This window comes from Chiloscyllium plagiosum, chromosome 4, assembly GCF_004010195.1.
Source record: "Chiloscyllium plagiosum isolate BGI_BamShark_2017 chromosome 4, ASM401019v2, whole genome shotgun sequence".
Classification (NCBI taxonomy): Eukaryota; Metazoa; Chordata; class Chondrichthyes; order Orectolobiformes; family Hemiscylliidae; genus Chiloscyllium; species Chiloscyllium plagiosum.
Window position 1 is genome coordinate 43190380 of NC_057713.1, and position 14968 is coordinate 43205347.

The following is a 14968-nucleotide window of genomic DNA, read 5'->3' on the forward strand; positions in this document are numbered from 1 at the left end:
GGATTGGAAGGAGAAGTTGTTCAGGGTGAGGACCAGTTCAGTCAGTCGAAGGAGGGTGTCAGTGGAAGGGTACTGGTTGGTATGGCGGGAAAGGAAGAAGCGGAGGGCTTTGAGTCCTTCGTGATGGGGGATGGAGGTGTACAGGGACTGGATGTCCATGGTGAAAATAAGGCGTTGGTGACCGGGGAAGCGAAAATCATGGAGCAGGTGGAGGGCGTGGGTGGTGTCCCGAACGTAGGTGGGGAGTTCTTGGACTAAGGGGGACAGGACGGTGTCAAGGTATGCGGAGATGAGTTCGGTGGGGCAGGAGCAGGCGGAGACAATGGGTCGGCCGGGGCAGTCAGGTTTGTGGATTTTGGGCAGGAGGTAGAAGCGGGAGGTGCGGGGTTGTGGGACTATGAGTTTGGAGGCGGTGGATGGGAGATCCCCCGAGGTGATGAGGTTATGGACGGTCTGGGAGATGATGGTTTGGTGGTGGGGGGTGGGGTCATGGTCAAGGGGGCAGTAGGAGGGGGTATCTGCGAGCTGGCGTTTGGCCTCAGCGGTGTAGAGGTCGGTGCGCCAAACTACTACCGCGCCTCCCTTGTCTGCTGGTTTGATAGTGAGGTTGGGGTTGCAACGGAGTGAGTGGAGGGCTGCGCGTTCCAAGGGTGAGAGGTTGGAGTGGGTGAGAGGGGTGGGGGAGTTCAGGATGGAATACTTCCCACTTGGCTCGATGAGTGCAGCTCCAACAACACTCAAGAAGCTTGACACCGTCCTGGGCAAAGTAGCCTGTCTGATTGGCACCATAAGAGAAAGTGAGGATTGAGGATGCTGGAGATCATAGTTGAGAGTGTAGTGGTGGAAAAACACAGCAGGTCAGGCAGCATCTGAGGAGCAAGAGAATTGATGTTTTGGGCATAAGCCCTTCATCAGGAATCGATGCATATGATTGGTACCACACCCACAATCATCCACTCCCTCAACCATTGGTGCTCAGTAGCTATCTAGAAAATGTAACTGCAGAATTTTTTCAAAGATTCCAAGACAGCACCTTCCAAAACCATGGTCACTTTCATTAGAAGAGCAAAGATAGAAGATACATAGAAACACCATCACCTGCAAGTTTCCCTTCCAAGCCACTCAGTCCTGACTTGGAAGTATATTGCCATTGCTTCACTGTCACTGGATCAAAATCCTGGAATTCAGTCTCTAACATTGTTGGTCTACCTACAGCAAATGGACTGAACATAAGAACTTGGAGCAGGAATAGGCCGCCTGGCCCTTCGAGCCTGCTCCACCAATCAATAAGATCATGGCTGATCTTTTTGTGGACTCCGATCCACTTATCCACACTCTCACCATATCCCTTAATTCCTTTATTGTTAAAACAAAATGTATCTTAGCTTTAAAAACGTTCACTGAAATCGTGTTAACTACTTCCCTGGGCAAGGAATTCCATAGATTAACAACCCTCTGGGTGAAGAAGTTCCTTCTCAATTCAGTCCTAAATCTGCTCCCTCTAATTTTGAGGCTACGCCCTTTTGTCCTAGCTTCATCTGCCAGTGGAAACATCCTCTCTACTTCTATCTTATATATTCCCTTCATAATTTTATTTTTCTATAAGATACCCCCCCTCATTCTGTGAAGACCGATACAAAGTACCTGTTCAATCCTCTGCTATTTCCACAACTAAATCCCCCTTCTCATCCTCTAAAGGGCCAATATTTAGACTGTAGCTCACCATAACCTTCTCGGGGGCAACTAGGGTTGGGCAATAAATGCTGACCCAGCCAGTGACACCCGTATCCCACAACTGAATCAAAAAGAATGTTAGCTGATTCAGCAACATCCACCTCCCTTGAGTGAATAACAATAAAAAAAACTCTTTTGCAATAAATCCAAAAGAATTTTTGTCTCCCTAAATGTTTTCTGTATATAACTTATTTTGATTCATGTGCAAGAATTGTCAAATCCTTCTGAATGCTATTTCCTAATTTTTCACCTTTAAAATATTGCTATACTTTCCTATTCTTTCTCCAAAGTAGATAATTTCACACTTCTTTAGCCACCTCTTGATCAACCATCTAATTAATTTACATCTCTCTGTAACGTGTGTCCTTGTCACAACTTACTTTCCTCCCTCGCTTTAGATCATCAGCAAACTTGGGTATGTTATAATCCGAGCCCACCTCATCCGAGACATTAATATATAATGTAATTAATGAGATCCAAACACTGATCATTATAACACTCCTGTTACACACTGCCTTTCCCAAAATAACTCATCCATTGTTAATCTATTTGCTGTCCATTTAACCAGGCTTCAATCCATGCCAATATATTATTTTTAATCCCATGAATACAATTTTGTTGACACCTATTTGTTTGTTATCTGAAAGCCCGAGTATACCACATCCACCGATTTCAACATAATCCACCAACTAGTTACACATTTAAAAAAAGCTAAAAAGATTTGTCCAAACTGATCAGCTTTCATAAAAACTTGCTGACTTTGCCAAACTATATTGTGATTGTCCAAGTGCCTTGTTATTATATCCTTAATAATAGGGCCTTTCAGTTTTCAGATGACTGGCTTATGTATAGTTCCTTGTTTTCTCTCTCCCCTCTTTTCTTATACACTGGAATTACATTTGTTACCTTCCAAACTATGGGACTGCCTAGAGTCTAAATTCTGGAACATCAAAATCACTCTTTATGCAGTCATCTCATTTAAAGCTGTGGATCATGATGGGAGCTGTTCGTTTTTAGCCTCCTTTAATTCTTGCTGTCTTTTTTTTAACAAATATTAATTTGTTTAAGGTGCCAACACACATTAGACCCTTGTTTTCTCACACATTTTTCATGTATTTGAGTCAATTACTATGAAAGCAGACCTCTACCATCTCCTTTATTCTTCATTACAAATTACCTGTCTTTGCTGCTAAAGGACCTATATTTATTTTCACTAATATCTTCCCTTTCATGTACTTTTACTCTTGTGTTTGTCTATGATCTGCTTTTTATTATTTTTCTAATTGACTCTCAGCAGTTGTTTTCTGCTTTACCAATTGTATCTTGAGTTTTATTGCTCCCACCTCTTTGAATTCTCAGTTTTACTACCCTTTTTGGCAATATTGTAAATTTGTTTCATTTAATCTAATGCTGTCCTTAACATCTCTAGGTAAACGGAGCTGTACTATTTTTCCAATGGAAATTTTATTACTTGAGGGAAATGTATATTCATTTTAAAAAAATGTTGGCCTTTCTTTACATATCATACTTTTTAAATTTAATTTCTTTACCTACCTCAACTTCAAAATTCTGTAATTTGCTTATAAAAATGCAAAACTCTAGTTCTGAATTAAACCACACAATTTTCACATTCAATACAAAATTTTATCCCCGCTATGATGATTCTTTCCTAGAGGATCCTTTACTCTAAGAACATGAATCAATCTTGTATACTGTGCAACACCAACTCTAAAATAGCCTGTTCAATAATTAATTTCTTGTCATACTTCGAGAAAATTGTCATGGATAAATTCATGAATTAATCCTCTAAGCTGCTTTGCCAATATGGTTTGCCCAGTCTGTCCAAAGATTAAAATGATTATTGCATTTCCCCTGTTAAATGGTCCTTTAATTTTTCTCAATCGTACTCTGTCCATAATTGTAATTGCTGTTTTAGTGGTGTTAAAAACTACTTCAGGACAAGGAATGTCGGTACACACTTGTTCTTTACATCTGCAGACACAAAAATGCCAATTTTAGTAAAGGATAACTAACACTTGTGATCATAAAACAGTTTCAGGTGATGAGGTTCTGGTGAAAGGTCATGACCTGAAAAATTAACATTGTTTCTTTCTCCAAAGATAGTGCCAGACCTGCTCTGCATTTCCAGCATTTTCTGTTTTTAATTCAGCAGAGGAGGGCCTTATGTGATAATAGAGATTAATTTGCTCATGGTGCACTGATGTTCCGTTAATGTACAAAAAAACCACAACAATATCTTAGAAACCACAATCAGTACTCATGATATTTGCCCTACATCTCAACCTTAAAGTACCTAGAATTCAGTACCTAGGTTCAGTAGTTTTGAATGTATTCAGAGTTGAGGTTCAGTCATGGGAATCACTATTTAAATACATAAACTGGAGGCTTGAAAAAAAACTCTAAGAAAGTTTGATGGGTACCACCTAGGAGCAGGAATATGACTGATTGCTCAAATTCTCTAGAACCAAGACCATTAGACAATCACTAGCCCTACTGCAGTCTTGGTTTACAATCCAAGCCGAGACTGAAGCTCGGATTTTCTTGGTTGATGGTTCAATTCCACAGTGGTAATCATAGTAACCACAAAGCCAGAAGGATTTCTGTGCCTGAAAACATCAACTAAATTGTTCCAAACATTTTTTCAAATGCAGCTGGCCAGAGATCAAAGCTGCCGTAAACCATATGCTCTGTACTTTAGGCAGAGAAAGATCACAAATTGTTTGATATCAATGTTTTTACAATTTCACATCACCTCATGCCACAATTTCTCCTTAAGAGCATTAATCAATTTCTCATGGCTATAATAGTTTATATATATGGTCTAGATTTGTTTTACTTTTTTAAAATTTTAAACTGATTATTCAATAAACAACTGGAATACCATGTTTATCTGTTTCATATGAGAGATTTGTATAACATTTTCCATTTATAAAACTATTCTGTAGCCATTCATGAAATGTCTTCAATTTAGATGTTTAAATGAATGAAGCTTAATACTTGCAACAAATGTTACATCAAAATGTGTTAGGTTGTAATTTTTAAAACAAAAACCCACACTGTTACACCAGGAAATATTACATAATAAAGTGCTTTCTGTATCTGCAGAAAGATATTGCAATGTGGTGGCAAACAAACGGTCTCGAATTGACAGGTGTGGAATCATCACAAAGTAAATGTTAAATTATTCATTTTCAACATTCCTTACTTGTTACAAGTGCAGTATAGAACAGCACCAACTGTCTGTTTATATGCCACTTTTTTTTGGAAGTACTGTTATTACAACCGTAGACAATTAATGAGAATTCACGCTGCTTCATAAGCATTAAGTGATCTTTCTCGAATACTATGGGATAGAAATTCATCTTGGGGAGTGTGGATTGCTTTGGCAGCCTATTATATGTCCCCCTCAATATTCAGTGTTTTAATATTAATAGCCTATTCAATCGCCTGTTTCACTGAGATGAATTACTGCCTATATCTTCTATTTGTTGTTTATTGACTCTCACCTATAAGTGCACAGTTACGTTCAAAATTAGCTATTTTACTGAGGAGTTATATCTGTAGTGACACAAGGGAGTGCATCAGAGCTTTAAGGCAGGTAGTCAATGCAAGCTCATCTGGAGTGTTGCCCCTTGTGTTGTCAGTGGCATTGTGTGGATGGACCCGAGTTGGCAGCAACGGGTGTTACTTTCTTCCTGCTTGTGGAGCAGGTGGCGGAGCCCAGCAGGTGGGGACTGAGAGCCTGGCTCTGCCAGGGGGGGCAAAGGCTTGCCCTGCCAGGCGGGGCGAGTGCAATCCTCCTGTGCGCACGGAGAGCCGGCGCTGACGGCAAAAGGAAGAGAGGGGGGGAAAAACACCACCACCACCACCCAGCCCGAGTTGCAGCCCTTTCCAGCCGAAAGGATAAACCAGTGTGTCAGCCTTTGCAGTGAATGCACCTAGACGGTATCCTCCATGTGGCCCGTATTATTGAGGTACTGTGCAAATAATATACATGTTCCGCGTAAGCGACGGGTTGGGGGGAGATGTGTTGAGTTGGGTCGGTGGGGGTCAGCTGAAGTTTCGCTTTTTTTTGTATCATGCAAAATTTAAAACCAGATCGGAACGGGAAATGCAGCAGGGACGCAGCTGTGTTTCGTACGGTGTAGCTGTAGCTGTATGTGAGGAGGGAGAGATGGGGGGGGGGGGGGGGGGGTGGAGTGGGAAGAGAGTCAAGCTAACAGCCTGGAAAGCAGCCAGCAGAAAGGGGATTATGATGCAGGTCTCAGAGTAGCCGGGACTCTGCAAGTGCCGCTCTAATCGCGATAACACACAGACAGACAGGGAGAGAGAGAGAGAGAGAGAGGAGCTAGGAGCTGGAGCAGATGGCAGCGGAGGGAAGTGTTTGAGCCGAAGGCAGCAGCAGCTTCTCCCCCAACACACACACACACACATACACACACCGAGCTGTCTGGGCAGGGATCAGGCTGCACACACACACACACACACACAGAGCTGTCTGGGCAGGGATCAGGCTGCACACACACACAGAGAAGCAGGAGACACTCTCATTGTTAACATATACTTGACCCTCCGACCCCTTCACGACACAGATGTCTGCTCTACCTCTTTCAACTCTCCCTGGCTGAAACCCCACCTACTCTGCACCTGGGCAATGAGGAAACCAGCTCCAGAGTCCACCCTGCATTTACACACAGACACACACACACACAGGGCTCTGTCTCTCTGCTCTGCTCTCATTTCAAACTGCGAGCTGCTGAAACACATCCACCGAGAGCAGCCTGCCTGGACTTAGTCTTCTCACGCCGTGATCCTGGTGGCTCGCAAGCATTCTAAAGGAAAGCGACTCCTGTGTTTTGTTTTTGAATATTCGTGTATTTTAGCTTTTTTTTTGCAAGGGAGGCAAAACAACAAAACAAAGTTTGTCTCTTTCTTGTCATCCCCCGAAGTTTGCAACTGCCCTGTTGTTGGGAGATCAGAAGTTTGTCTTCACTTTGACGCTGAGCTTTCTCATGTGGACGGATCAGATCAGCCAGGCTGCAGGGAGAAACTTTCACTCCTTCCCCCTCTTGCTTTTTTTGTGTGTGTGGCTGAGCTGTGGAACTTCTATAACTCAATAAAGCAGGCGAATGGTTGGAATCTCTGGATCTTGTCAAAGTAAGTATGATTTGCAGCGTTTGCCCTGCTATTGTTGATATTCTTCACCCTCCCCCACCACTGTGCTAATTTGGTACTCCTGGTTAAGCGAGGCGGCTAGTGGGAACGACGTTGTGGATTTTTCAGCAATGACATTTTGTTCTAATCAGATCTCATAAACATATTTGCATAAATGTGCTTTAATGTATGAGCTCGTTGTTTGCAAATTTATACAGTTTGCCCAGTTATTTGAAGGAAGTGACAAAAAGCACTGGGTATATTGGTTGTAACTTTGAAATAGAGTTAAAAAGCTTTCAGACTGACCAGAATTGTGGCCTTTTAGATTGATTACTTTCGGGGTCCTTACAATTACAACTGGGGTCCTTACTTGACCTTTGTCCTTCTGTCAAGACAGTGTCTCATTCATATTTGGACTTTCAAAAAAACTGAAAATCCACTTGCATGGAAGATGGATATAAGAATCTATTAATTTGTTTGATCTTGAGTGATTTGATCTATTAACTCCTATTTAACTTTATTGTTGTTGGATTTTTAATGGTCTATTTTCAGCACATAATCCTGTTATCTAGGAAGCTTTACATCTGGCTTTGTTTTGGAACAGCTACAATTATGTGATCTAGCAATAAGAGAAAGGGGCAGGAGGGGAAATGGCTCAACCTGGAGAGAGTTGCAGGACAGTCAGCTTTGACCACCCTTTCCTGTCAAATCCTGTTTTCCCCTTACACAAGAGATGTATTCTAAATGCAGAGTGTTCAATGTAAAGCCCAATTCATTAAGATTCTTAGTGACTGCATCACTTGTGAGCAGCTTAAACTGAAAGAAAGTTAGCATCTGCAGTTTTGCATTTGAAAACATTAGCTGTCACAATTGACAGTTTCATCTTTTTGATTCACTTTCATGATTTTCCCAATGCAGTTCATTAATGGAGATCTTTTGGTTGTTAAATGGAAGGTTAATATATTGTTTTGAGCTTTGGATTTCAATTAAAAAGCTTGGTCTTTGTTCTGTGGGAACTTGTCATGTGCTGTGATCAAGATGCCTTATCAGTTAAATAAAAGGTGACTTAGAACTTGCATGTTTGAAGAGAGTAGTTCTCATGATTACTAGCAGGTGATATATGCGGATAAGCAGTTGATGTTGTGGTTTGGCAAATTTTTTTGTGCAGAATGATAAGCAAATTCATATTAATGTACATCAGATATTATATTTACACTTTAGGAGAAACAGCATAAAATTTAAATTTGAAAAATATTTATTTTGAAATACACATTCAGCCAATTCCATTGAGCAGCTTGTTTTGTTTGGTTTAATCCATGTGATTAAATTTGCTTAATGTACTACAATTCACCTATTTAACAATTTTCTGACAAATTTTAATAATGAAATTGTTGTATTTGCAAGTGCATTTAAAGTGGGTTGAGATAAGAAACTGGTTTCCCACTTGTCGCATCCAGAAACATTTCAATAAAGTTTGTTTCAATTTCTTTGGATGGTAATATAATTGTGGGTCACAGTGACATAAAAATAAGAGTTTTGTTTTCCAGGAAAGAAGTTCAAAATTGATTTTATTATGAATGTAATTACTTTAAATCTATTTAGTTTTATAAATAGTATACATTCTTTAAAAATCAAATTTGATTGTGGCCTTTATTACAAAAGTGTGAAAAGTTTCACACTGGAGTATGACAGCTCTGATAATATGTTAGTCATCTTCACTGTTCAACTTCAGCAAACAATTACACATGGAACACAATTCTTGATACACCATACTATACTGGCCTTTACTTCAGTGAGAGAGGCTGTAAAATAAACTACACACTACACTGTCTCCTGTCATTGAAGGAGAATTCACTTTTGTTTCACCCTAAGTATGTGAATTAAACAAAATATTATGCTAAATATCAGTAATTGATGTACTAAGCGCTATTGCTTGGAGAAACTTACATTACTTTTTTTTCCCCTCTGAAGAAGAAAGTAATATTTCCTGTCTTTCCAACATTCTGTTTTGGATCCAATGACTTGAGATGTAGTTTGCTGGAACTCTGGCTGAGCCATATAACACTGAACAGAATTTTGATATATGTAAATACTGCATGTTATAAGAGTACAATGATGTCATTGAGTCCAGAATTTACAATAGAGAGAAGGAACAGCATCCCCTAGTGAAAATACAGTGTTGGAATTAATGCTTCTTCAGAAAGCATCAGTATAACATTTGCTTCAAGCTGATTTTTGTTAATAAACTATTTGACATTTATCACATTTTAGGAAAGCTATCACTTCAACAAGTTCTCACCAGCTGGATGGAACCTGGGAATTTGATGTAGTATGCAACTCAGAATTCAAATCAATAAATAAATTGTATATGCAGAAATGAGCAATTATTGTTGTTTAGGTTTAATATACTATTGTAAATTTTACTTAATTTGCACAATTTTATTTTTATAAAATAAGGGAAATTTGCTAAAAGATTTTAATTATTTAATATAGCTACATTATTCCTATTTTAAATTTATTTTATATATCTTATTAACAGCACGTTGGTTAGGTTGGAAATTTGGTGGTAATTTGATTGAGTGGCATCAGTTTAATTTGTTATGGATAATTGTATATACAAAGTGTTGAGTAGGGTTATTTATATGGTGTACAACCAGAACAAGTCACTTTGTCCAACTTCAGTAGCCATCTGCAAGTGCAGAGGGCTTGCACCTGTCAGTCCCCTCTAATTATAGATTGGGGTCAAAGAAATGAAATCTGAGTCATTTCTGTCGAAGATTACTTTAACACTTCTAGAAAATGATTATTTGTGATAGGCATGTTTGTATGCAACAAAGAAATCAATGTAACCATATGATAACTACATTAATATTTTTTATGCTCATTCCATTTTGAGGTTAATGTTTTTGGCAATACATGCAAAAGCTTCTTATAATAAAAGCTGCTGCTGTAATCCTAAAATTCAAGGAAATATTTTTTCTGGGGAAAAGCTGTTCTCACAGTCACTTTTTCAGTTGAATATTATTTTAGTCTGTCATGTCCACAGTCATATCAATGAGCCTTCCATGCTATTGGATTAGTTGAGGATTTGTGACAGACCCCTTTTATCTGCCATATTCATAGTGGTGCCAAGCTTTTCATCAGCTCCTTTTTATTACAGTTCTGCTTTTCCACTCACGTTATGGCAATGTGCTCTCACAATTTGAGCAGCTTTCCACCAGGTGACAGGTGTCCTGCCCGGCTGCAGTTGGCCGGGAGTCCATTTTCTATAATCCTCAGTCCGTGTTTTCCCTTTGAGTTGCCAATTAACTTCTCACACACCCTCTGTTTATTTTCCTGGATCCATCTGGGCTGAGCTGATATTGTAATCACTCTAATGCACATTGCCTTTCCTTCACACACAATGTGCCATCATGACGAGCCTTTTATTTTAGATAAGCCGAGGAAGTGTGTTTAATGAATACAAACCCGTTGTGCTGGTGTGCACTCTGCCAGAAGGTAATCTCCATGAATAGGTGCTTTCAGTATTTGGAGGAGATGCATAAGTCGATAAGGCTGGGAGTGAAGATGTAACCTGTTATCTGCTGCTCCTCTTGCTGGCTGTGAATTTACATTTAAAGATTAACACTGAAGAAAAGCTGCCTTTTGACAAGGTTAGGTATCATTCCTGGTCTTGACAGTATCTGACATCTCCTAAACCATTTCTGCAGGACTTCTAAAGGTGAGATTACCAGAGTCGTTATCTTTAATTGGGTTTAGCATTCAATCTCGACTGCTTTCTATAGTGTAGAACTAAGTACTGGGAGATGATAATGGAGAACAAAGGATTATTTATTGATGTGGCTTTATAACCATTAGAATACTAAAGAATATGGTCAGGGTAATGACTTGATTTGCTATTTCATTATGTGTAAATTGCCTGAAAATAGTCTTGCCTCTCACAGAAAAACCAATAAAGCTCTTGAATGAAGAGGCAGAAAGCCTTTGTCTTTTATTTTTGATGGCATACGTTTGATAGCACTCGCTCTGCTATGTTGTCTGTGAGTGAAGCTGAAGAGACTAGTGTGGGTTTATTTAAATGTAGTAACACTACACAGCACTACCCAGCAAAGACATTTACATCTGAGCTTATTCCAATACAAAACAATAGAATTGGAAACAAAACTCAATTGAAATTTGTTTTTTTGCAAAGGAATAAATATTTGTATTTTAGGGCAGAAGTACAACTAGTCAATATGTTGAGACAATAGAAACCATTACTTCTGAACATATTGACATTTTGTGTTTGTGACTGGCTCTATGTGCTGTGAGATATTTTAGGATCTCACTGGTTACAGTACACAAATATTGCTGTAACTGACCTTTTATGTCCTTAGCCCATTTGATGTTTGCAGATTCTTCCAAGGGGATTATTATTTAAACAAAAATATTACATTACTCAAGATGCAAATATGTCACCTTGTTACAACTTAAAAGCATCTTCAGTCATTTTGTGTATTTTGTTTGGCAATAATAGTGAAGATGGAAATTTAAAGCCAAGTGTAAGCCTGGCCTGTTGTACTTGTATGTTGTGTAATTGTTGGAATTTGGACGACTTTTGAAAATGTTCAAGACTGTGATTTGTATGATTTTCATGAAGTTGTTTAGCTTCTGTTTGATCAGCAGGTGCTGCTGAGATGAAAGCCATGTGCAAATTATTTCAAGGGTAAAAAGTGTCGATTGAAAATGAATGTGATAAAAGAAAGAGCAATCCGTTTTCTGATTTCAATTTGTGCAAAGTTTGAAGAGTTATTCTGCTAAACTGTCACATCTGTTCCATTTTGAATATTGTAGTGCATCTCCCCTATAAATAAAGTGCCCTTTATTGGTCTAAATCATCTGAGATTTAAAAATGGCCAAAATATTTCCTCAGAAAATCTTCTTGGTTATTTTATCTCTCCTTGATTTTTCCCTTGTTCCAGTTTTTGATAATTATGGCAATGCTTTTTTAAAAATGTTTTACATAGACACAATATACTATAGTCATTTCTTTGACATGCTGTATTTAGCTATATTAATACTGAAGTTGAAAGTAGGCTGATGGATTATTTATTGATTTAGTTCCAGTTTTAAAGTGGTGTTCACACATGTGCTCCAGGTTTAAAAATGGTTTCCACTCTTAACTTACCTTATTAGAAATATTGAAAGCATCTGTCTTACAGTAGTCACACTTATATCTTTACACCATTTATTGAATATTATGACTTAGTACAAACAGAGCTGAGAGTAAAAGCTGACACTGAAATAGTATTATGGCAAAAAAAAATCGTGTTTCTTTTGTCACTGCCCATTTGTTAAATTAAGTTATAATTTTTCATCTTTTAGCTGAGAAATGCTGTAATATCACTATCTTTACCAGTTTTTCTGAGATATTTTATCAATATTTCAGCAGTCTCACATTCACAAAGTTTGTACGCTTGTATTTAGTGATGCAAAATTTCATTTGAGAAATAAAAAGCGAGGTGCTGCGAGGTGCTGCGAGGTTTTGCGTCAAAAGATTGTGGAAAATGTTAATCTAACTGATGGCATGATTAATTTTGAAAAGTAAATATCCTTTAATTTAGCCAACTCCACTGAGCTGGAGAGCACTTGCTCAAGTAATGCTTTGGTACCTTGCTGCTGAATCCACTGATTGCATTGGTAATGCAATGTAAAATAATCTTCAGAACAATGAACTATACAGGTACAATTAAAATACATGCAGAAATATTCCGAAAGGAGGAGGAAGGTTTGGTGGGATCCATCCGACCAAAGCAGTATAAGAAAAAAAATTACAATATTTTGGTGTTTAATTGGTATTGAGTTGCCTGAAGGCCTTTAAAACTTGGTTTGCTACATTGCTTTCATGGTCAGACGCTCAGCAGATGAAATCAGAAAATCATGTTTGCAGCTGGGCAATTACAATGGTGCCCAAGATCTGTGACTATTGAGCATGAACGCAGATGCCTTCAAAGTTATATTTTCTTGCATGTGGAGGTTGTTGGCATGAAACAGATGCCTTCATTTTTTTTTGAGAAGTCAGCCTGTGGATATAATTGGTTCTCTCTTCCCATCCTCCAGGGAGAGTCTCTCACAGATGAAATCAGATGAGAAAAATTTTGCACAAAGCAAACGTATTCATGGTTTAAGCACCGTATGCTGCAGACACAGTCAATGACTAGATTCCTCATATTAATGGAATAAGAAATAACAAATGTGTGCACAGTTTTTTTTCAATTTTATTCCTGTAATAAAATCAATTTAGTGTTAGTGTATGCATGATAATGTATATGCATCTGCACTAAATTGTGTACATAATAGTACAAATGGTTTTAAGGCCCCTGTCTGGCAAAGTAATGCATTTTCAAAATGAGTATATTTTAGCATATGGTTGGAATCAATCAAAAAAAACCTTGTGCATGCAACTGATTGCATTACCATCTGTCATAAAAAGTCCTCAGTTGGCATCTTTTTTACATAATCTCAGAGCTGCAAGAGCCATTTTATATGAAAGAGAAAAAGCTTCGTCATTTTTACAAAGAGAAACTTAGAATTTCAAAACAAATATAGGGCAGAATTTTCTGGCGGACTTCAGGATCCAGAGGTCAAATGGGAGTCCTGATTTCATGCTGGTTGGTGAGGCTTGCGTCATAGGTGACCAGGAGCTGGGCTTCCAATTGGCTGCCTCAAGCTTGCCATCCTGTAAGGAACTACAGTTAGGCTCCTGGTAATGTCAGAGCAATAGAAGGCTGAAGACTGTGGGAGTCACAGCAGTCCCGCTGATGGAGGTGGGCACTTGCTCATGCAGGTTGGCAAGTGCAAGCTTGTTGGCCTGAACATCATTGTGCCAGTCTGCACAGTCTAATTCTGAGGGTGGATTACCCCTCTGCTGAGTGGGCCTCAGCTGTAATTGCGAATACAGCCCCTTGTTATGGCATGGGCTTTATTGTTTCGATGAGATTCAGCCACCTTCTTTGGGCTGGTGGCCTCCAGATGGAGAGTGAGTGGTAGTGGGGAACCATTTCAGCATTGGTAAAATGGCCAAAAGGCTGACAACTGGCACTAATTGAGGCTTTACTCCATGCAATTAGGCTTCCCAGCTTATGGATTGGGTGGCTGGCTGGCCCATTTCCCAACTCGGGCAGGGAGCTTCCCAGCGGCAGGAATAAGTTGGGAAGCTGTCCTGACGCAGCTCCCTGCTATTTTCCTGGCATCTCTCCCAGCTTCACTCTTACCACAATATGATTGAGAAACTTCCTATGACTTTCACCTGATTAGAAGAACTGGTAGAAAGGTGGTAATTCTGTTGTATGTAGAATGATAACATTGTAAGTTGCTGCATCTTCTGACTTGCGTCTAGCTCGTTTTTGGACCTACAGTATTTGTATTTTCATATTTTACGATTTTATTTTTGTTTAAATTGTCTGTTTTGTGCTCACAATGAAGTGTTTGACTTTTAAACAAATGACAGCAGCGATGCGTTTGCTTAGTTATTTCTTATAGTTTGGTATTTCCACAATTAAGTTGTGCTCCACTTTAAATTATGATATGTCTGTACTTGAAGAACTTAGACAATCTGTTTTGGTTCCTTGTGCTCTGGAATTTGTCACATTTGTATAGCAGACTGGATATTGCTCAGAATTTGTAACTATGAATTGCTAATCTACTGTCTCCTGAATTTTGCTGATGTTTGCTGTGGGAGGTGTTGTACATTTCACAATATGCAGAGAAACCATCTCCTGAGGTGGTACTTTATGTGCTCCAAGTACTAAACTCAGAATTAGCACATGAAAAACCCACTCAAGCTGTTGCGCCTGTGTTGATGCAACTATGTTGGACTATTTGCTCCCTGCTCTTTCTCCATTATTTTTTATCGGACTGTTCAGGTACTTTTTCAAGCCGTGATGCTACCTTCTTTAATAATCACTTGTGATCATAAACCCCAGAGTTGGTGGGGAGGGGACAGGGGTGATAAAAGAATTCAGCTTTCACCAGCTTTACTTACGATAATTTCATCTGTGCCATCTTGTTCAAGGAAACA

General features: G+C 39.0%; 1 protein-coding gene across 8 annotated transcripts in view; it reads left to right on the forward strand.

Moving 5' to 3' along the window:
* runx1t1 (RUNX1 partner transcriptional co-repressor 1) overlaps positions 1-14968 on the forward strand; it is a 136967-nt gene that overhangs the window by 21640 nt on the left and 100359 nt on the right. The window contains exon 1 of one of the 8 annotated variants that reach the window (XM_043688088.1): positions 5503-5729. The exons of 5 other annotated variants lie outside the window; for them this stretch is intronic. Coding sequence is in view for 1 of the 3 variants with exons in the window: in XM_043688084.1 (XP_043544019.1) it covers positions 6885-6912 (28 nt within the window). In the remaining 2 variants the exon portion in view is untranslated. Of the gene's footprint in view, positions 1-5502; positions 5730-6076; positions 6913-10547; positions 10631-14968 lie in introns of those variants that run through there. 2 more of the 8 variants (XM_043688084.1, XM_043688087.1) reach the window with 2 other exon arrangements.